Source organism: Sus scrofa, chromosome 1, assembly GCF_054392235.1.
Source record: "Sus scrofa isolate SSC_HxYL_T2T_F1_AM1 chromosome 1, Sscrofa_HxYL_maternal_Yorkshire_Landrace_v2.0, whole genome shotgun sequence".
NCBI lineage: Eukaryota > Metazoa > Chordata > Mammalia > Artiodactyla > Suidae > Sus > Sus scrofa.
Window position 1 is genome coordinate 144,945,110 of NC_139383.1, and position 24,168 is coordinate 144,969,277.

General features: G+C 34.8%; 1 protein-coding gene across 4 annotated transcripts in view; it reads left to right on the forward strand.

The window, feature by feature from the left end:
* DPH6 (diphthamine biosynthesis 6) overlaps positions 1 to 24,168 on the forward strand; it is a 172,882-nt gene that overhangs the window by 65,813 nt on the left and 82,901 nt on the right. For all 4 annotated transcript variants that reach the window (XR_014814563.1, XR_014814567.1, XM_021098213.2 and 1 more), the window contains one exon: positions 21,935 to 22,008. Coding sequence is in view for 2 of the 4 variants with exons in the window: in XM_021098213.2 (XP_020953872.1) it covers positions 21,935 to 22,008 (74 nt within the window). In the remaining 2 variants the exon portion in view is untranslated. The remainder of the gene's footprint in view (positions 1 to 21,934; positions 22,009 to 24,168) is intronic.

Here is a 24,168-nt window from a genome sequence, read left to right on the forward strand (position 1 = left end):
GTTGTGACCATTAACAAGAGATGTGCAGAGGTCAGAGGGAGCATGCATTAATAAACCCTGTGGTATGAGAGGAGACCAAAAGCCCTGGGGATTGCTAGAAGCAACTAAATTAAGTCACCTCTTGGTGACCAGTTTGAATTTCATCTTGTAACCCTAAGATAATTTTTCAGCTGCTCTTTGGTGAACTCTGAAATGTGCAAACGTCATGGGCAAGCTTTAACCTGGTTTTAAGCAGTGTTAGTCCTTGATGGACTCCCATCGTCAGAGTGTTTCCTGAAAGGTATATATACATTGCTGCTTATAGCAATTAAGAAAACAAAACCACTTCCTTGGCATTTCAGATAATTCTTAACAAAAACAGTGATTTCAGAGGGTCTGAAAGCTTTTAAATGCACTAAGAAGTAAAACTTTTAGATACAATGATCCTATATGCACATGGGCAGTAAATTTGAAATTCTGTTGAATAACTTTAATATGTATAGGCCTCTGATACTTAGTAGCTTGTATTTGTATAGAATTGGCCCAGTCCTCCTCCTATCAATGGTCTGCTTACTGAGAAGCTGCATTTGATAAAGAGTATGAGAATCTCGTTGAAGTTCAATATATTATCAGATCGTAGTGGAAGAGGAGAATAAAGATGATGGGGTATTAATTTGAAATTTTCTTTGTCAGAGGGTTTGAGATTCCTGCTCTGTCTTATAAATGGATTTTTCATAGCTACTGCCTATTATGTCTTTCAAAGATAATTTTCCATTCTTTTCAGATTTAGTTTCTTCCTTGCACTTGTTACTTATATATCAGTTTATAAGATAGCCCTCTTCTATAGTTAAAGCAATCTTAATTAGGAATCTGAGAATGCTTTGCAAATCATAATATGTTCTGAAAGTTTAAGTGTTTTCTAGCCTATCTAATAATAATCATAAGAGCTTTTAAATCCTCTTATTAAAATGCTCAGGTCCCTGATGATATGTATTATTTTAATTGGTAATATTGCAAATGACTCTGGTGTTCATTGTTACAGGTTAAAAAATGGTCTGCTTTCCTAATTAGTTTAGGATCTTGCTATAGTTTAATCTACTCCAGATTTTTATTAAAAATTGGTGAAATTGCATCATTTTAGGCACTAGGTAGAACTGTTTGGATGAATGACCTTGAATTCGTATATACCTTCCTTTAACCATTAAATATTTGGTTTACTTGGTATAATTTTTGAGGTCCTAGAAGTAGTATTGGTAATACTAAGCACTTTTTCAGTAAAATCTGAGTATGTAGTTTTAAGAATTTCCCTAATCCACTGCATATTTTTACCATCTTTATATGGGTGTGTTTATATATGAGTATGTACACATTTGTTTTTTCATGTGTGGGCAAACTATCCCTAGTCTTCTCTCTAAATTACTTTTTTTTTTTACTAAAAAATTTAGAGTAATTTGAATGTTGACTATAACAGTTCTTTCCAGACCGACATCGTTACAGTGGTAAGCAGTTCTGTTTAGTTATAGGCTTATCAGTAACCTTTACACATAATGTGATATTGTCTGAATGTCTTATTTTGTTCAGCTTTCCCTGGCACTGATGAAGCCTAAGGCTGCTGTTTCTTTGAGTTACTGATAATTTTTTATCTGATTAACTGACACATTTAGTTGAAATCAGACACAGCCCTTAGGCTGGGCATGGATTTAATTTAAAAAGTATCAAAGGTTTGCTCTGTGTGCTATTTAATCATCATGTTTATCAGGCAAAGAAAAATTACCGGAAGGACCATAGGGAGAGGGTTATCTTAAGGAGCAGTAGCTTGGGAAATTGATAATAGCTACAAGGTAATTTACTGCTAACTTTTACATTCATTAATATAACATTTCCCACTAATAATTAAAGTGCATGTAATATACTAATTAAATCGAAAGCATTATCACTAATTTTCTTTTTGCTGAACCCTAAGATGGCTAGATAAGAAGTGAGAATGTGAAATTGAAGAAAACTCATATAGTCACACCAATTTAAACAATTGGTTAGTTGGCCAGTGAAAACATTTTGCAGAGAGACAATGAATCTACTTTGAATGTTCAGAAATCTCATTTTAGGCTGTGATGAGGTAATGAAATTTCTAAATGAATAAAATCACTATGTAAGTTTATAAAATATTACATTGGTCTAATGTTTAAAAGTAATACATTACCGGGAATCAATGCATCACTACTGTCCCTGTTTATGATGGCACTACTGTAATGAATGAATATGCTGGATTGATGGAGTACACTGATGCTGTGGGGGCTTTGCTGTGCCTTTGTTTGCTATATAGTTCTTAACACCTCATAATATGATTTATTTTTGTACTTGGAAAAATACTTCATACTGTATAACAAAGTTATAGGAACTCCACGTTAATATTTAAGAGGAAAACTACCCCCCAACAAAGATCCCTTAGCAAAACAAACAAACAAAAAATCTAAAAAAAGATTTATTTAAAATTTTATGTAATTTAGACAATAAATGTTATGCTTTGATATATAGTTACTGTATAATTGTACATTTTAATCTAGCAGTAAGCCTCCAGGGTTTTTCCCCACTTTCATTAATGATATGCATAGGGTATAATAAAAATGAAAATAACATAATCATTTCAGCTTGTATGAAAAATAAAACCTATAATTAAGAAGTATTATCTTTGTAGCTATAATAAAGTATTGTACTACCTCTAAATGTCTTTTGTCACAGTTCACAAATGTATTTGTTTTTATTTTGTTTTGTTTGGTTTAGTTTTTGAAAGTCTCGTATTGTGTTCTTTTTTAGAACAGAAAAGTTTCATAGTTTCCATGGAAAGAAAATGTTATAAAAAATGAAAAGCTTTATTAACTGGAAATCTGCATGGTCTTTTGCTATCTATAGTTCCTAGATTATTTTTCTTAATACTTAATGTTCTTTAACTGTTCTATAATGAGTCCTCTGAAGGCTAATGCATTGAGATTTCTCTGTAATATTCATTGTTACTAGTAAGTGGAAGTCAATCTAAAGTCAGTCTCTCCTGTACCTGATTAATCATAGGACCTTGTTTTAAAGAAGTTTCACCTCTTAAGTGATACCATAGGACAGATTTTGTAGTCACAAATTTTAATGTAATTTAATTTTTCTTCTGTACATTGAACATAGTTTATTAGGAATAAACTAAAATCATCAACCAGAAAAAAAGCCCAATCTTTGTGCTTCTGTGTAGACTTTCAGAAAAACAAGATTTTTAGATTGTGTTTAAATCGATGTGTTCTAATTTTCTTGTATTTGAGAATTAAAAATCATTCCTATCACTTATTTGTACTAATTTCTTTGATAACATGCTTTAGAAAAAGTAAAACTGTTTCATTTATTTGATTTAACACAACAGGACCAAGTCACATTCCGCCTTCTCAGATCATTTTTTATTTCATCATCCTCACTTTAGGCACAACAATATTTATTAGTTCAGCTACTGTATATCAGGGTAATAGACCCACAAAAAGCCTAAACTTCTTATTTACTGGTGAGGAAACTGAGATCTAGAGAAATTAGGAATCTTGGCTAAAGACCCATGTTAGTGATTAGCAAAAATACATACCCGGTAAGACACTATTTCTGTCATAGGAACTCATTCAGTTAGAAATATTTCTTAGTTTTATTAATCGTCTAATTATTTTTATAATTAAAAATGGCTATATATTTTTAAAACTTTTTTATTAAAAATTACTAAGGCTTCTCTTATCCTAAATCTTTTCACATCTTATGAACCCTTTTTAAAGCTATTTGCAGTGATGTTTTGTTTTATAAAAATTTTTATTTCATTCTTTTCATTTACTGTTTTGTACTATTCATTCTCTATTCCTATATCTTTTTCTCCAGCTACATGTAAGCTTCTTGAGGGCAGAAACTGTGGCTTATATTGCTGTTTAATATTCTTCCCAGTTTCTTTTTTGGTTCATGTTATAATTTTTGCTCTACCACTCTTACCGCTCTTTTTTTGACTGTCTTTTTTATCCAGTATTTTCTATATTAATTTCAGGTTACTCTGATGCTTTGTGTCCAGAAATTAACACTATTAAAATGTTAACATGTACACAACTCTGGCAAAATACAAAATGCTTCAAAACAACTTTAAAATTCCATTTTTCAGCAAATGTGTTAAAAAAAAAGGTTTTCTCTTATATAACTGACCACAGAATATCAAAGACTTGACCTAAGAAATACATAATTGAGCTTAATCAACATGTCCGCAATAGTGTTAACATTCTCTTTAATTGTAGTTGGATGTCATCTTAGTCAGTACTCAGTCTGAAAAGACGTTGGCAAGTTTAGAATACTGTTTCTGATTATGTTCTCCAGGTTTATGATTTCCAAGGGCCTGCAGTTGCAGAGTTCAGAGAAGCTAAATAAACATTGATATCTAAAGCTTCTGAAACCATTGCTGGTCTTTGGGTTTATTTCCAAAGCTGCCATACAGCTGATACTGACTCTAAAACTAGCAAGTCACGCTAACAACCTATGTATGGATGTATGTACGGAAAGAAGACTTATAAAAGACCATCTCTATGTCTTGTTTGACTTTCACTCTCCATCCTATCCTTATCCTATGCAGTACTTAATGTTTGGCAGCTAGAACCAGGATAACATGTTAAGTCTGCTGTTGCAGTACTTCATTATCCAGATGTAGGGATAAATCTGGAAGGATAGAGAAAAATCAAGAATGGTGGTAGATGTTTAAGCTTCTTTTCAGTTCTCTAAAGTGTGAGCAGATAGCATGAGAGGCAGTATTCTAACTATTCCCTTCGTAGAACTGAGCCTTTATGTCCCAATTCTTTTTTTTTTTTTTTTTTTTTTTTTTTGCTTTTTAGGGCCGCATCTGCGGCATATGGAGGTTCCCGAGCTAGGGGTCGAATTGCAGCTACAGCTGCCAGCCTATGCCACAGCCACAGCAACACGGGACCCAAGCTGTGTCTGAGACTTACACCACAGATCATGGCAGTGCCAGATCCTTAACCCACTGAGCAAGGCCAGGGATCAAACCCACAACCTCTTGATTCTTAGTCGGATTCGTTTCTACTGTGCCATGATAGAAACTCCTACGTCCCAGCTCTTGACATCAGATATCTTCATTCATGCATTTATTATTTTCTACTGCAGTTATGGAGCTAATATTCATTAAGTAGAGAATATTGGCTTCTGGATGGCTAATGCTAAACATTAGAAAATCTTTAATTATTTTAACTCTTCACGTTTATATAGTATTCCAGTATGATTTGAGAGAAACACTGTTTGGCTGATGGTCAGCATTCTTTTTCCTCAGGGATGCTAAAATGAATAACTAATAGATGATCTACCAAGAAAAATTGGCAAATAGATCTGTGTTTTGACTTAATTAGCCTAACCATGTGCAGACCATTGGCAGGTTAACCTTAAAAGAATTCTAAAAACTACAGACTCTGCGTTGAAATTTTGATGTTATGCCTGTTGGTGCTTTTTTTTTTTTTTTTCTTTCCAGTTTGAGTTTATCAAGGGCAAAGAAGAGTTAAGAATGTAACTGGTCCTCAACATTTGCTTCGCCTTTGTGTAATTCCATATGTTTATGTGGAAACATTCTGCTAGAGTTTTAAACCTAGTGACTCTGAAGTTGTAACAGCACTTCAGGCAATAATATGTAGATCAGGGCTAATTGGAATTTTTCCCTTGAATTTTTCTCTCTCTGAAAGAAAGGGGAAAAATTAACTTGGTTTAGAAATCAGTTTCCTGCCAAATTTGCTAAGGGCAAAACGATTCAGAGGATTTTGCCATTGACGTTACTGTTAATTTTATTTATTGATTGACTAGGCAATGCATTCACCTGGTTCAAAATTCAAAATGTTCAGAGTGTTCACAGGGACCTCTGATCTTTAGCCAAATCGGACAGAAGTTGTGAGAAATGTGGGGACCAACTATTTGTGGGTGGCATCTGAAGGAAGTGTGGGGCAGTCTTAGGGGACTGAGCCCTTAACCCATGGGATCTAATGCTATTTCCAGGTAGATAGTGTCAGGGATGCATTAAATGTATAGGACACTCAGCAGGTATTGCAGAATTGCTTAAAATGGGACAACGTTCCACCCACATCTGGTGTCAGAAGTGCTGTTAAGTGTGGTAGTAGCATGAGAGTAAAGAAGAAACACTGGAGGAACTGAGTTTTTTCTAATGCAGAGATTATGTTCTTACTGATCAAGAATTTTATTTTCATTTCCTTAATGCCTGAGTCCTTTTCCTGATAATGATGCCTCTGATTTATTTGGTGAACTTATGAAAATCATAGCACATGCTTCATTTTTAAAGCTGGCATCGTGACTTTTCTTTCCCAGGATTATTACCAGACTTCATGTGAAAATGAGAAGACTCCTGTTTGTTGAGTGATCTACATGGTGTTGATTAATTAGCATTTATAAATATGGATTATCTTGCTATCCTTGACTTTTGGCAAAGCATTCTATAGTTGAAACCGAGTAGCTGAAAGACTATTCCTCCTAAGTTTCCATATGGGGTATAGTCAGTTAAAGTTGCTTCTCTTAGTTTTGGGATTGGTACATAAGAGAACCAGAAGAAAAGAACATTTCAAATAGAGCTGGTAGCCCACAGTTCATAACCATTTACGTAGTGATGCTGGAAACCACCAAACTTTGTGATATATCACTGCATCTTATTTATTAAGGTTGATTATTCTAGAAAGCCTATGCTAGATGGTTAGGTCATTAAGGATGATGTCTGCCTGTGTATTGCTTTATCTCTAATGCAGAACATATAGGAACTCAACTGTATGTTGAATAATTTACTGAGTAAAAAAAAAAAAAAAAAGAAAAGCTGTTGGGATTTGTCTTTTGTTGATGTTTTGATATTTTACTTTCATAAGTAGTTTTTTTCTTTTTAAAAAGAATTTCTTAAATGATTACCATTAAGATCATTTTACAGGTCCTGGGTCTCTGTCTTCGTATCCATTTTTTGCCCCTTCCAAGCACTGCTTGATATCCCAGGGGGACTTCATGGGCTTCGAGAGCTCCCATTATCTGGCCTTCACTTGGACTTGGCCAGTGGGAGCCACTGGGAAGACTGAAGGTCAGAAGGAAGCGAGAATCCTTGGTTGCTCCCTTTTTCTTTGCCTGAGTAGTCTCTGCTGCCTCACTTCCTGCTTCAGCTCCTATTGGACAGGTCCGTTGAGGTTCAAGCTTCTACCAGTGTCCTTGACTCCTGGGATCTGGAAAACTACTTTGTCCCTTCAGCCTAGGGATAGTAACTGCTTTCTGCCATTGCTGGTCCCTAGGATCCCTTGCTGTGCTCTGTTTGGCTTCTCAGTTCTGTAACCTGTATAATCAATTCCCTGTACTTTTCTTTAAAGTCTTAGAGTGGTTTCTTTTTTTTTTTTTTCACTTTACTTTGTACAGTCATCGAAGTGCTAATTTTTATAAGGTGTGACTTTAATATTGCTAAATAAATTAGTCATCCCTTAACTTTTATCATTGTAGGATCTGTGGAAATGACTAAATTCTGACGTACTTTTTTCATGATTGAATGTAAGACACTATATTGTATAAACATATTTAAAGTGCCTCAAGAAATGTACAAAGTAAAAAGTATAAAGAGTTTAAAGGCAGAATAGATCACCTTTGGAGTTCCCGTGCTGGCTCAGTGGTGACGAACCGGACTGCACTCCGGTGCAATCCCTAGCTCCAGCTCCGTGGGTTAAGGATTGGGCATTGCCATGAGCTGTGGATCTGGCAGCTCAGATCTGGCATTGTTGTGGCTGTGGTGTAGGCTGCAGCTACAGCTCCAATTATACCCCTAGCTTGGGGACTTTCATATGCCACAGGTGTGGCCCTTAGGAGGGAAAAAAAAAAAGATCGCCTCTGATCAGTGGGATCAGGCAAAGCTTCATGGATTGTGAAGAATGAGTAGAATTGTACTTAGTGGAGATTGGGACCAGAGGATTAGTAAAAAATTGCAAATGCCAAGAAGAGTGAGAACAAAGGCATGGAGATAGGACATTAGTACTATTTTTCAGTCTAAATAGTAGATACTTATGTAAAGGATTTATGTAAATAAATGTAGATTAGAGAGAGAAATGTATTTGGCTGCTAGGGAAATGTGAAGGGATTGCTTTTAGGAAGATAAATCTGTTAATTGGATGAACTGGAGGGAGAAGATATTAGAAGTGGAGAGAATAGTGATGGCTCCATTGATATTATCCCAGGGAAAGCTAAGAGGATCTGCACGAGTAGTACTGTAGTGAAATGCCTAATTTTCCATACCTAGTGCCTGGGTATGGGGAGTCTTTCTAGTCTCAATGTCTGTCTGGCTCCAGGTAAGCACCCACATAGAGTGGAGAGTCTAAGGTTATTTGTATATTTTGAACTTGGGTAATATTAGTGACAAATATAGAGACATGAGAATATAAAGGAAGTTAATGGGGAAATAAGTAGTATTTGTATTGCCTTTTATGATTATTTGAGCATTTTCCCATATATTATTTTAGTTGCCTCACATGACCCTATGAATTGGATATTACCTTCTATATTTTATAAAGAAACTATGCTTATGAGAGTTGAGATTTGTACAAGATTTTGGTATGGTTATGTTGTAAAGCTGTAATCTCTCTTTTCCCATTTTTTTTCTTTCTTTCTTTTTTTAGTAATTGACCTTATTAGCTTCCTTGATAACATTTCAGATCATCTATTCTTTTGACCATAAATCACAGCTTCTAATTGTAATAACTTTAATTTTGGACCTGTTTTTTAGAGAAAAGTTATAAACTTTTTAAAACCTTTTTCTTCTGAGAGTATAATTATTGAGATAAAAGTAAGGAGCTTTCTCTTCTTTTGTTTGACTTTTTTGGAGGTTACTCATTCTTTTAGAGATTATGAAGCTACTACATAGGGAGTTTCTGTCATGGCACAGCAGAAATGAATCTGACTAGGAACCCTGAGGTTGCGGGTTCGATCACTGGCCTCATTCAGTAGGGTAAGGATCTGGCGTTGCCGTGAGCTGTGGTGTAGGTCTCAGACAAGGCTCAGATCTGGTGTTGCTGTGGCTCTGGCGTAGGCCAGCAGCAACAGTTCTGATTGGACCCCTAGCCTGGGAACCTTCATATGCCATAGGTGCGACCCTAGAAAAGGCAAAAAGACAAAAAAAATTTAAAAAAGGAAGAAGCTACAAACATGTTCTTTTTTTTTTTTTTTTGTCTTTTTGCCATTTCTAGGGCCGCTCCTGCGGCATATGGAGGTTCCCAGACTAGGGTCTAATTGGAGCTGTAGCCACCGGCCTACACCAGAGCCACAGCAACTTGGGATCCGAGCCGCGTCTGCAACCTACACCACAGCTCACGGCAACGCCGGATCCCCAACCCACTGAGCAAGGGAAGGGACCGAACCCACAACCTCATGGTTCCTAGTCGGATTCGTTAACCACTGCGCCACAATGGGAACGCCCTACAAACATTTTCTTATGGTTGTGTCATTCTTGACTTGGATCATGTTTCTGTAGAAGTAAGACTGAACTGGCAAATGGTATTTCAAATTATTTTCATGGTAGTGCCACTAGTATGTTTTGTGAACTTGTGATTCTAAACATATGCATTCCTCCTTAATCCTACCTTCCCTTCTAGCAATTGTAGCATCTCTCTACAACAGGTCTCTTTGGAATATTTATATTTATTTTCTTTCTCATTGGCCATTCTCTTATCCTGTGTCAGTTCAGTTCACATCAATATTGTGCATTAAAACTTCTCTTGTTAAAGTCAGTAAGAATGAAATCCAGTGGACATATTTTATTCTTTCTCACTCCTAGCCTTTCCTTTCTTTGACTTCTTTAGGAAATTACAGATTTTACTTCTTTAACCTTGGCTTCTGTGATATTCTTCCCTCCTGGTTTTCCATCTGTTTCTCCCTTAGTTTTCTTTAAAAGACCCTTTTTTCTCTCTCCACTGGTGTGCACGTTTGCATCACCCAATTTTATCTGTTTTTTGTTTGTTTTGTCTTTTCTAGGGCCACACCCTCGGCATATGGAGGTTCCCAGGCTTGGGGTTGAATCGGAGCTGTAGCCACTGGCCTATGCCAGAGCCACAGTAACACCAGATCCAAGCCACATCTGCAACCTACACCACAGCTAACGGCAACGCCAGATCCTTACCCCACTGAGCCAGGCCAGGGATCAAACCTGCAGCCTCATGGTTCCTAGTCAGATTCGTTAACTACTGAGCCATGATGGGAACTCCCAATTTTGTCTATTTTTTGAACTCCATACCCAGCTGTCTGCTGGACAGCTCTCATAGAATGGCCAAAAACATGTAAGGCTTAATGTCCAAAATAGTACTCACCATATTCCTCCCCAAATTTGTGTATTTCTTATAAAATTAATAACATTTCTTTCCGTCAAGTGACCGAGCCAAAAACTTGAGAGCATTCTGGATTTCTTTCTTGGCCACATATCTCCAAAATCTATTGATCTTTCCTTATATCACAAATCTGCCTTCTCCTTGTCATCATCATAACCACTGTCTTACTTTAGACCTTTATCATTTCTTACTTATATTTCTTTACTTTCTATACTTTCTGATTAGTATTCCTGCATAATCACTTAAAAATGTAAAGCCAATTGCACAACAGTATTAATGTACTTAACATTCAGTGTTCATCAACTGGAAGGATTAATATTGTTAAAATGTCCACACTACCCAAAGCAATTTATAGATTTAGTCCAGTCTTATCAAAATTCCAGTAACATTTCTCATCGAAATAGAAAAACAATTCTAAAATTTGTATGGAACCATAAAAAATCCCAAATAGCTAAAGCAGTCTTGAGAAAGAAGGACAAAAATGGAGGCAAACTTTATTATAAAGCCATAATAATCAAAACAGTTTAATATTGGCATAAAAACAGACACATAGATCCGTAGACCGATTAGAGAGCTTAGAAATAAACCCACACATATATGGCAAATTAATTTTTGACAATGAATATACAATGGGGAAAGGATAGTCTCTTCAGTAAATGGTGATGGGAAAACTAGTTAGCCGTATGCAAGAGAATGAACACAACCTAAATGTCCATCAACATAGGAGTGGATCAAAAAGATGTGGTACATATACACAATGGAATATTACTCAGCCATTAAAATGAACTAAATACCAGAATTTTTAGCAACATGGATGGACGTAGAAATTATCATGCTAAGTGAAGTCAGCCATACAATGAGACACCAATATCAAATGCTTTCACTGACATGTGGAATCAAAAAAGGACAGACTGAACTTCTTTGCAGAACAGATGCTGACTCACAGACATTGAAAAACTTATGGTCTCCGGAGGAGACAGTTTGAGGGATGGGGGGTTGTGCTTGGGCTGTGGGATGGAAATCCTGTGAAATTGGATTGTGTTGATCATTTTACAACTACAAATGTGATAAATTCATTTGAGTAATAAAGAAAAAAAAAGAATACACAAAGGCAATGCCTTTATAGCTATACTGTGGGAAAAAAAAAAAAATGAAACGGGCCCCCTATCTTACACCATACATAAAAATCAACTCAAAAAATGTGCTAAAGGCTTTAATGTAAGATTTTTAGAGGAAGATATAAGGGGTAAACTAGTCGTTGGTCTTGGCAATGATGTTTTGGACTTGACACCAAAAGCAAAAATAAACAAGTGGGACTACATAAAGCTAAAAAGCTTAAATACAACCTCGGAAACCATCAACAAAATAAAAGGCATCCTATGTGATGGGAGGAAATTTATGCAAACTACATATATGATAAGGAATTAATATTCAAAATGTACAAAGAGCTCATACAACCAAAGAAAAAACAAAACACCAGCCAACCAAACAACAACAAAACCCAAATAACCCAGTTTTAAAAAGGCAAAGGACCTGGATAGACATTTTTCCAAAGAAGACATATGAATGGCCAGTAAGTACATGAAAAGGTGCTCAAAATCACTAGTTATCAGGGAAATACAAAACGAAACCACTGTGAGATATCACTTCATATCTGTTAGGATGTCTGTTATCAAAAAGAAGATAACAAATGCTGGCAAGGATGTGGAGAATAGAGAAACCTTGTATAGTGTTGATGGGAACGTGTATTGAACAGCCACTATGAAAAACAATATGGAGTTATCTTAAGAAATTAAATATAGAACTACCATATCCAGCAGTTCTGCTTCTGGGTATATATCCAAAGAAAGTTAAATCATTATCTCTGAAAGATATCTGTACTTTCATGTCTCAAATGTTCATTACAGCTAAATCAATAATAAGTAAGTAAATAAATAAATTCACAATAGCCAAGATATAGAAACAACCAAAGTGGTGTTGATACATGAATGGATAAAAAAAAGTGTGGTATATTAATATAATGGAACATTATTCAGCCTTAGTTTTTTTTTAAAAAAAGGAAATCTTGCCATTTGTAACATCATGGATGAACTTGGAATGCATGATAAATATAAGCCAGAGAAAGGCAACAAATACTACGTAGTATCACTTAGATGTGGAATCTTCAAAAAAAAATTTTTTTTAAAGAGATGAGCTCATAGAAACAGAAGGGAAAGGTGGTTGCCAAGGGCTGGGTGATGTGGGAAACAGGGAGAGGTTGGCAAAAGGGTGCAAACTTTCAGTTAGAAGATGAATAAGGTCGGAGGATCTAATATATAACATGGCAGCTATAGTTGAAAATACTGTTTTGTAAAGTTGAAATTTGTTTTGAATATAGAATTTAAACAATTTCACAAAAAAAGAAAGAAAAAGTAAATATGTGAGGTGATGGAATCCTTTCTCAATAGTGTGTATATCAAATCATCATGTTGAACATTTTAAATATTTTACAATTTTACCTGTCAATTATTCCTCAATAAATCTGAAATAATTAAAAAAAAATACAAAATATAATAGTCTCCATTTATGTGTAGCATTCTCAAAGTTGTCTTTAGCTGATTGAAGGAAGTGTTCTTATGAGCTTAGAAAATGAGCTCAGAAAGCATCTTTTAAACAGATTAAACACTTGTTACCAAACTGGTTTGTTTAGAAATTAATACTTCTTGATTGTTTCATTAGTCTTCCAAGGAAAATTAACAACTTAATCCTTTATTTATTTTGTTGTTGTTAAAGTGTTTCACAGAAAGTCATCAAAATGTCACCTTGTCTTGTTAGCAAGATGAATATTCTTGGGAAACTAAAAACACACAAACAAAAAAATTGTAATTCTAGACTTCAGTTTCATTTCTGATTTATTCAAAACTGGAAGTATTGCACTGTTGCAAGTAAGAGAGAGGTTCAAAAGTAAAAGAAACATTAGTTAAAATGCAAATAAATGAAAAATGAGTATGATTTCCTCCAATATCTTTGTTGTTTAATTTCCTGCCTTTAACAACCTTTTCCCTATTTAATTGAGAAAGGGAGACAATAATGCTACAAATTAGTGACCTAATACTCTGTCATGAGCTTACTGTTTAATGGGAGAACTCCAGATGGTGATCATTTCCCATTTTAGAAATGTTTCTTATCGATGATGCTAAGAAAAACAATAACAAGTCAAAAAAAATTTTAATCGGATGCCTGAATATATCACTGGGAATTCTAAGTGTCACTTTCAGAATTATTTCATATAGAATAGTATTTATATGAAATAGTATTTTTATTAACCTGGACTTGTGTGATTCTACTACAATGAAGAATTGGAAGTTTAAGGGAAAAGCATCTAGCGCATTACTGGACATATACATTTCTTGTTTAATTATCCAGTCCCCAGAATATCATTGGCATTCACAAATGTTTCTTATTTAATAATGTCATGTTGCCAGAAGTCCAAATATCGCTACTTGAGAGCTATAATGCAAGTGTGCTTCTTTAATGAATGGTTCATGTTAAAAATATTAGAATGCCTTTCAGATGAAAAACACTTTAAATTCAGCAGATCATTTTTTTCTCAAAGGCAGGAACTCATTAACAGAATAATACTGGTAACTGAGGCATTTTTCAAAGAAAATAATATTCTTGATAAATGCAAGCTGACTATTTTCTCATCTTTGGAATAAGTACGCCTAGTTTTCATTTGTAAAAAAAAAAAAGAACAGCTTGTTTTCATCACATTGCACATTTTAAAGATCTTACAGTTTTATTTGTCAATTATATCTCAATAAAGCTGAAAATGTTTAAAAACATAAAACAATAATAATCCTAATTTATATAAGTTGCATTTTAAAAGTTATTTAAAAAGTTTATGTTGTTGGCTTTGTGAATCAACTTCTCAGTATGAAGACAAGTGAATATCAAGTGAATAAATTTAATTTGGGTCTAGATTTCTACCTTCAAACCCATCTTCTAAACTTGTAATTATCACTATTACCTTATGGCCAAATGCCTTCATGATCCCAGTCTCTATATTGGGCGACTTTTCACTGTTACATGCTAGAACTTTGATGTGAATGAGGCCACGTCAGGTACCTTCATAGTAGAATCCATTTCTTTCCTGGTGCATCTATGTTCCTGATCCCTTAGGGTATTAATTTTAAGGATAGAACTTAGTAGCTAATAAGGCTTTAGGGCTAAGTTATAAACTCTTATGGGCAAGTCCATGTTCATACTTCTTTTGGTGATTAGAATAGGACAAACGGCATATTAGGCCCCTGTTGATGGCTGTTTATTATGAAAGATTCAACCACACAATCAGATTCCAAATGGAGGTAACAATGAGCATTATGTAGATTTGTTAGGTAATGTGTATATTTCTTCATTTTTTTAAATTTTTATTTATGTATTTACTTACTTATTTTTCTTTTTTATAGCCTCACCTACAGCACATGGAAGTTCCCACACTAGGGTTCAAATCAAAACTGTAGCTGAGGCTTGAGCCACAGTCACAGCAACACTGAATCTGAACTGCATCTGCAACCCATGCCATAACTTGCGACAACACCAGATCCTTAACCCACTAGGCAAGGCCAGGGATTGAACTGCATCCTGATGGACACTATGGCGGGTTCTTAACCACTGAGCCACAACAGGAACTCCTGTTTCTTTTTTTAGAATCAAAATTGTTTCTTTGAGAAAAAATGTTTGGTGGATTTTGTACATAAATGCTACGTAAAAGAAGATCTAGAAAGACAGTTAGTAGGGGATGTTACCTATGTAGTCAAGAAGGGCAAAGAATCAACATTTCTAACTGTTTAGTATTTGGAATATAATTTTTTTAAAGTATTTTCTGGTGTGATCCCTCCCTCCCGCCACCAGGCAAGCATTCTTTACTTTGTGGTCCATTATACCTTGTATGAACTTAGGTCACTTATTTTATTTAATTTCTCTATATGTCCATTCTCCCATATCCCCCACCACTAGGTTTTAATTTCTTAAGGCTAGCAACTGTGATATTTTCAAATGTGTTTTGCCCTTCCTTGTTGTATAGCATCTGTCACACAATAGGCCTTTATAAATTACTGTATAATAAATACATTAATAATTTTGACTGCCAGCTAATCAGTTTACCAGGATAAGAGATGAGTATATCTATGCCTACATGGATTTTTAATATCTTTTCCTCTAATTAAAAAAGTAATACACATTATAAAAATATTTAAAGAAGTGTAAGATTGGAAATAAAATAGCAAAAATGAATTACTGTTCATAAATAAGCATTATTACATTTTGGTCTATTTCTGGTGTTTAGAAATGGAAAATGTATTCTGAGAAGCATGGTTGACCATCTGTATTCAGATCTTGGATTCTTAAACAGAGTGTTGATAAATTGATATATTTATTCTTTCTGAATAAATCCTTGATATAACTGTCCTTTTGCATACATTAGGTGTAGAAATAGTAATAATGAATCTGTGTTTGTACCAGTTTCTGAGTGTCTGTTTTTGCAAGTGACCTCTCAATTGTTAGGATTGGTGATGTAGGTCAGATAGCTGCCTGGACTAGCTTACCCCAGCAGTCTTCCAGATGTGTTTCATATTGACAGAATTGAGGAAAAGAGTGACCTAAGCAACAAATAAGCTTGTTATTGGTCATTGACTAATCTGCTTGACTAATCTGGTCGTTGTATTTACAAGGGTGTAGTATTCGCATATAACCTGTGAATATTCTCTCATACCTTAAATCCCCTCTGGGTTGCATATAAATACCTAATACAATGTAAATGCTCTATAGATGATGATGGTATGCAGCAAATTCAAGTTTTTTGGTTTTTTTGCTTGTTTGTTTTTGTTTGTTTGTTTACGGCCACACCTGCTGCATATGGACTTTCTGGGCTAAGAGATAGAATCAGAGCTGCAGCTATTGGCCTACTCCACAGCCACAGCAACGCCAGAGCTGAGCTGCATCTGTGACCTATACTACAGCTTATGGCAACACAGATCCTTAACTCACTGAGCAAGACCAGGGATTGAACCCACATCCTCATGGACACTATGTTGGGTTTTTAACCTGCTAAGCTACAACAGGAACTCCAGCAAATTTAAGTTTTGCTCTTTGGAACTTGCTGGAAATTTTTTAAAAATATTTTGATCCACTGTTGGTTGAATGCATGAATGCAGAACCCATGAATATGGAGGAATGACTGTATTCAGTATACCTATGTTGCAGAAACCGTGGCAGTAGAAGATCAGTGGCACTCAGAGATGCACAATAGGCAGGTTTATTCAGCACCAGTACTGGCTCAGAGGACTCGCCTCCAGAGTCAGTACCAGGTCTTTGTTGTGGGTAGTTTTTATACAACACAGACTTCTGGGTTTTAAGGTTTTCTGTGCAAATAGTCCCGGCCCACCCCCTTCCCTGAGCAGACAGAGTTCCTGCCTAAGAAGCTGAGCAAACAAGATTACAGAAGTGAAACTGATAAACAATGCTTGGAGCACTGGTTAGCAGGGCTGCTAGTAAGGACATAAGGTACATAGTTGCTATAAGATTATAAGAAGGGTGGTATGGGGCCAGCAAAGCTGCAGTCAGACACTAGCTGCCTCCTCAGCCCTGGGGGTGGGGTGTTGTTTCTTTAGTTAAAACTCTCACTTCAACTGTTGGTCTTATCTACTTCAGATACCTAGCAAACAAATAGAATACAACATATACAATGCTAAATACACTATTTTCTTTTAAGACATATATTTCCTTTCTCGGTTATGTAGTCACTTAAAGTATAGTCATTCGTCCCACCCTTTATGTGGACTTCACTCTGTTCACAAGTCCTACTAATTTTGTCTCCAAATCATTTTTGGAATTTGTCCTTTTATCACCATTCTTCAGTTTTTTCTGATTAGGCCCCTTCTTCTCTTTCTCTACTCTAGTCAATCCTGCACACTGTCACCAGGTTTATCTTTTTACTTTTAAATATGATCATATCTCACTTCTTAAATTCTTTAGTAACTCAAGAAAAGTGAAAATATGTATTCACACAAAGACATAAAGTAAAATTCATAGCTTTGTTCACAAGAACCGCAAACTGGAATCAGCCCAAATAGCCATCAACAAGTGAAAGGATAAACAAATGTGGCATATCCATACAATGGATTAAAATGGAATAAAAGGAATGAACTATGTATACACATGTAACATAGATGAATCTCAAAATCATTATACTGAGTGAAAGAAGCTAGAAACAAAGAATACATATTGTGGGATGTTATTTATATAACCTTCCAGAAAATGTAAACTAATGTATAATGACATAAAACAGATCGGTAGTTGCCTAAAGCCAAGAGTGATGGGGAAGGGCTGGGCTGCAGAGAGGTGCAAGGTATTGTTGGGGAGTCATCCAAATGATTTGTATCTTGATTGTGGTGGCAGTTTTACTTGTGTGTGCATTTGTCTCATCAAATTGTGCAGTTTAAATGGATGCAGTTAATGCACGTGAATTGTACCACAAATAGAGTTGATTGGAAAAAATATTTCTACAGGCAAGGGCTGTCTATTACCTTCAGGGTATAGGCTACATTTCTGAACAACCTGATCCCAATTTACTTTTCCAGCCTTGTTTTCTTCCATGTCTCGATGTATGCTTTCATCTGCACCTGCCCCACACTGCTGACCATCCCTTAAGATGCCAAACACTTTATTTTGTGGTCTTGTGGTTCATATTCTTCACTCTGAATTGTTCCCTACTACCTTTCTTTCCTTTATCAACAAAATCCAGTATATCATTGAACATTAGGCCCTACAGTCACCTCTTCTGTAAAACTTTCTCTAGCTTTTCCTTTTCATGTCACTTTCTTTATCACTTAGTTTTGATGCCTGAATCTGCTAACAGTAAGGATAATTTTATTTATAGAAACTGGCACCTTGTATGGTCATATAAAACATTTTTGTTGTGTATTTTAATATTAAGTGAACAACTAAAGAATGTTGGTATTATTGTTAGAAGAGTTTACATGGCTGGTTAAGCTTGTATTGCTATTATTTTGGTGAGTACTGTGGTATAGCTCTCCAGTCTAGAGACTTGATTTTGACCATGTGCCCAGAAGTTATCAGGCTCTCTAAACTAGTATAGACCAAATCCATTTAAGTCTAATGTATAAGCTAGAATGACAATTTGTTAATTTATAACATAGATCATTTTTAAGTGGATAAAAATGCTTGTTTTTATAGATTAGTGTAATCTTTCTGGGGTTAAAAGTAACAAGGCAACCTAAATTAGAGATTGGAGGTTGCTTCATGGGCATGGGATGGACTCAGAGAAAGTTTTTTCAAATCTAGCCAAATTTCTGGGTCTCAGATTCTGTATTAACTATTTTCTGCAGCATCTTTATTTTTATTTTAGGTATGGCACAACATGATTTATTTTGCTGTGTCTTTATGCTGCCTTGGTATGATATCTTTTATTCTGCTAATCATTCTCTTTGTTTTTCTCCTAATATTTTCATTGCTTTGATTTTGCTACTATTGCTAATTTTCTGACTTTTTCCCCAAATGATGTGGGTCACAGAACAGGGCCTGTTTTTATGATCTGTAGTGAAACACACACACATATTTAGTACCTTATGTTTTGGCAGAACTTCAGATAAGCAATATATCGTGTAAGAATATAACCAAAATTTTGATCTTTGGTAAATCATTCACTACTCAATGATCTCTGCCATATTTGCATTTAATGAGGAGTGTTATACCTTGACTTTTTTAATAATACAATGACTTTTTTTTTTTTCCCACTGTACAGCAAGGGGGTCAGGTTATCCTTACATGTATACATTACAATTATATTTTTTCCCCCACCCTTTCTTCTGTTGCAACATGAGTATCTAGACAAAGTTCTCAATGCTATTCAGCAGGATCTCTTTGTAAATCTATTCTAAGTTGTGTCTGATAAGCCCAAGCTCCCGATCCCTCCCACTCCCTCCCCCTCCCATCAGGCAAACACAAGTCTTTTCTCCAAGTCCATGATTTTCTTTTCTGAGGAGATGTTCATTTGTGCTGGATATTAGATTCCAGTTATAAGTGATATCATATGGTATTTGCCTTTGTCTTTCTGGCTCATTTCACTCAGGATGAGATTCTCTAGTTCCATCCATGTTGCTGCAAATGGCATTATGTCATTCTTTTTTATGGCTGAGTAGTATTCCATTGTGTATATATACCACATCTTCTGAATCCAATCATCTGTCGATGGACATTTGGGTTGTTTCCATGTCCTGGATATTGTGAATAGTGCTGCACTGAACATGCGGGTGCACGTGTCTCTTTTAAGTAGAGTTTTGTCCGGATAGATGCCCAAGAGTGGGATTGCGGGGTCATATGGAAGTTCTATGTATAGATTTCTAAGGTATCTCCAAACTGTTCTCCATAGTGGCTGCACCAGTTTACATTCCCACCAACAGTGTAGGAGGGTTCCCTTTTTTCCACACCCCCTCCAGCACTTGTTATTTGTGGATTTGTTAATGATGGCCATTCTGACTGGTGTGAGGTGATATCTCATGGTAGTTTTGATTTGCATTTCTCTTATAATCAGCGATGTTGAGCATTTTTTCATGTGTTTGCTGGCCATCTGTATATCTTCTTTGGAGAACAGTCTATTCAGGTCTTTTGCCCATTTTTCCATTGATTGATTGGTTTTTTTGCTGCTGGGTTGTATAAGTTGTTTATATATTCTAGAGATTAAGCCCTTGTCGGTTGCATCATTTGAAACTGTTTTCTCCCATTCTGTAAGTTGTCTTTTTGTTTTCTTTTGGGTTTCCTTTGAGGTCCCATTGGTTTATTTTTGCTCTAATTTCTGTTGCTTTGGGAGACTGACCTGAGAAAATATTCATGATGTTGATGTCAGAGAGTGTTTTGCCTATGTTTTCTTCTAGGAGTTTGATGGTGTCCTAATACAATGACTTTTATGAAAAGAAAATGACTAGGAAGGTTAGAGAAAGGTTACAAGCAAACATTCTCACAAAGTTGCTAAAATAGGAAAGCAAAATAAATAGCTCTTTTCCTGGAATCCTTGTCTAATAGATAGAATCATTTTACTTTGAGGAGGTTTGGGCAGATATTTCTTCGTCATTTTAGAGTGGAACTTTTAAATTGGCTTTATCTTCAAATAAATGGGAGATTCCTTTTGTGCATTTTTGTTTATTATGGCATCATTTTAGAACATTAGGGGTTATTTTAGAATAACTCAAATTACTAAATTTGTTTTTATGTGAAACACTACATACTACTATGTATAGAATAAGTGACTAGCAGGGACCTACTGTATAGCATAGGGAGTTCTACTCAGTGCTCTGTAATAACCCTTACAGGAAAAAAGAATGGATGTATGTATGTGTATAACCAATTCACTTTGCTGTAAACCTGAAGCTAATATAGCATTGTAAATCAACTATCCCCCAATAAAAAATTTTCGAAAAGAACAACTATTGTTCTTTCTAGGTTTCCAAGTTTGGAAAGACCAAAGTGTTAATAATGATGTCATCTCTCTGCTCTGAAATAGTTACTTCTGTACTCCATTTGCTAGGATGACTTTTCTATGTGTCTGTTGAGAGAATTTCTGTTTCGCTTGTTATCGGTAATTACCCCCCCAAATCACTTTTTTCCTATCTGTGTTCTAGATAACAGTTCCTTAAATTATACCTGTATTGGGTATCTTTCTCCCCTAAGTGTATTATTTTACATTTCTTTACATTAAATCTCATCTTAGATCTGTCCTTCCAGATCCCCAAGTTGTCCATATCCATCTACATACTTGATTGATTTCCTGTTATTTTCTTTTTAATCCATCCTAGTTTTGTATCATTTGCAAACTTGATCATGTTTTAATTTACATTCTCTTCCATGTCATTAATGGGTATGCTGGATAGACTAGTCCTCATCCCTAGGGTACTTTGCTGGATATACTGCTTGATGTTCTCAGTTGTTTCTCTGTTGATAATAATCATTGCTTCCTTCCCATCCTAGGTTTTTTTTATCCACAATGCTATACTGTTAGACAGGAAATACCTCTATCATCTTGGCTTCCTGGATGCACCTATGGCAATCATTTTTTCTTTCTAAAATACAGATTAAAATCATTGTGTTCTTTAATTTACTTATGCCATTGCTTTTTTTTTTTTTTTTTTTTAAGTTAGGCAACCCTGGGAAAACTTTGTCCTTAGAGATTTCTCAGAAATTTCCATCAAACGTCAGTGAGCCTTTAAAGTGAGAAAACCTTTTTAAAAGTGCTGCCTTTATCTTTTCCATGGAAAATGATCTCTAGTTACTTGGATTTTTGGTCAAAAGAATAATTATTACCCCCCCCCCCAGAGCTGAGAGCTTAAATATTAAAAGTATATTTTTAATATACTTTTCTTTTTCCTGAATGTGGATTGCATTTTCGTTAAATTATTCTGTTTGTTTCAAGGTGGTTTTCTAGATGAAACACAGTTCATTTATAATTTTCAGAACATGATGCAGAGCCATATGCTTATTTATTTTTTAAACTTGTATGTTTTCTTTATTTTCAGGAAAAAGAAGAAGTAGAGGGAATATCAGTAGGAGCTATACTCTCTGACTACCAGCGTGTTCGAGTAGAAAATGTGTAAGAAAACATTAATTTGTTTGCATTTTTAAATTATGTATTTTGAGAGTGTGAGTAAATAAAAAATTAATAATTATATCCAAATAATAAATAGATATGGTATTCTACCTGCTCCATGAAGTTAAATGTATTTCCTTAAATAAAAAATGTTGCACTTTTACTTTTTTCTATCCTTACGTCAACACATGAGAAAACTTACCATGTGGAAAAATAAATTGTTTATAATAAAAAAATTGAAACAAAGATTAGCATTATTTTCAGCTTTTCCTTATTTGAATCAGTACACCCTTTTAATATCTTTTAACTCATTGTCATTTGTAATAAAAATCCAGAGCTAATAGAAGGAATGCAATAATATTTTAAAGAAAAAAACATAAATCTCTTCTTCTTTGGTACTTAGAATTCAGGTCTTGACTAAAAGTATTCATAAGATTGGAATACCTCTATAAAAAGCCATTCAAATTTCAAGAATTTTTAGATTGTTGCTCCTCCCACTTCTCCCAACTCCCAAGCAACACAGTACTAGTAAAACATTGTCTGCATCTACAAATACCACAACAGTCAACTCCTTTGATCTACCCTAAAAATATAAGGTCAAATGATAATAATGATTACTTAATGTTGGCTTGGCAAAACACCCCCTGAGTGAATTTAATTTTTGTTTTAATTTATTTGGATAAATAAAATATTGTATGGAGACTTTACATATAATTATGTTAGCAAAAAAGAAAATAAGGACTCCACCTTTAATCCTGAGTACAGCTTGACTTGGAAATAAATGATTTTGCTATTCAAAAGGATAAATGGAAATAAGATGAAAACTGTATTTATGTAATAATTTCATATTCTTGACAGAAACATTCACAATGACTTTCTCATTAAAAACTTGCATATTTATAGACTTAAAAACTTGTTTTATTTTTTATTCCATTTATTTTCTCTCGGATTCCACAATGAATTTAAGGCAGTTAAGTATACAGAATTTTTAAAATAAATGAAGGGAAAACAATGCAAAGCATAATTAAGTGAAAAGAAATGTGATGATCTCTTATTTGGTGAACCGTCAGAATCTCTGGAGAATGGAGAGTACAGGTGGAAGTGGGGGAAGAGGTCAAACATGTGTATTTTGAAAAAGTTTTCTTTACATTCTGTCTGCCTGTATTTAAGAACAACTGCTTTTACAGATGGAGATGGATTACATATTCCTCAAGCTGTATGTTAAAAACATTATTATTTTCATAAAATTTTAAGTCATATTCTCTGAGAATTATTTTGTTTAAAAATCTGTTTTTGAATATGTTCACACCTACATGGTTTAATGGGTAGCTACACCGTAGATAGGGCTGACATCTATTTGTGAAAACTTTAATGAGCCAAGTTAAAATGGGTCCTGATTAGGAAGCTGTCTTCTATCTATAAGGAAGAAGGGCCTATACAATACTCATAGACCGATGCAGGCTATTTCTCAAAATTCGATCTCAGGTACACTTCAAGACATGGTTTAAGATGCCCAGATTATATGCTATCAAACATATCTGCAATAATTTTACCCTTGAAAATTTTAAAGCAGTGTTATTGGATGTCCACGGGTCTACAGACTCAGTTTTTAATTAGCCAATTTTCAATTTGTAGCTTATGTTGCATCATTATATTTTCAAGATGTAAAGCATTTAATAGATGGCTCAAAGATAACAGTGATTTACAAAAGAAGCTCATTTCGGCGATGATATTACAAACTGTTAGAAATTTTAAATAGGTAAAAAAGTTATGACATTAGTCTACAAATAGTCAAAAGGTCGTGGATATCAAAACAGCAACTGAGAATTTTGCAATAAGATCAGAAAGTAGTAAAGTTTTTTTCAAAAAAAAGAAACTTAGCTAAAAAAGGTTAAAGAGACGGGCTGGTTATTAGGTATTAAATACTGGTAACAGGACAGAAGAAAACTGCAATGCTTGTGTCACGTGTAGTTTTAATTTTATTTTTATATTTATTAACTGCCTCAACATTGTTTTAGATGCTTGGGACATTGTACGAAGGAAAATTACATAAACCAGTCTCTAAGGAAGACTTTGATTTCTTTGAAAGGGTATATGTGCATGAAAAAAAAAGAGTGATATTTCTAAGACCATATATGAGCAAGTGACCAAACATGTGGTACA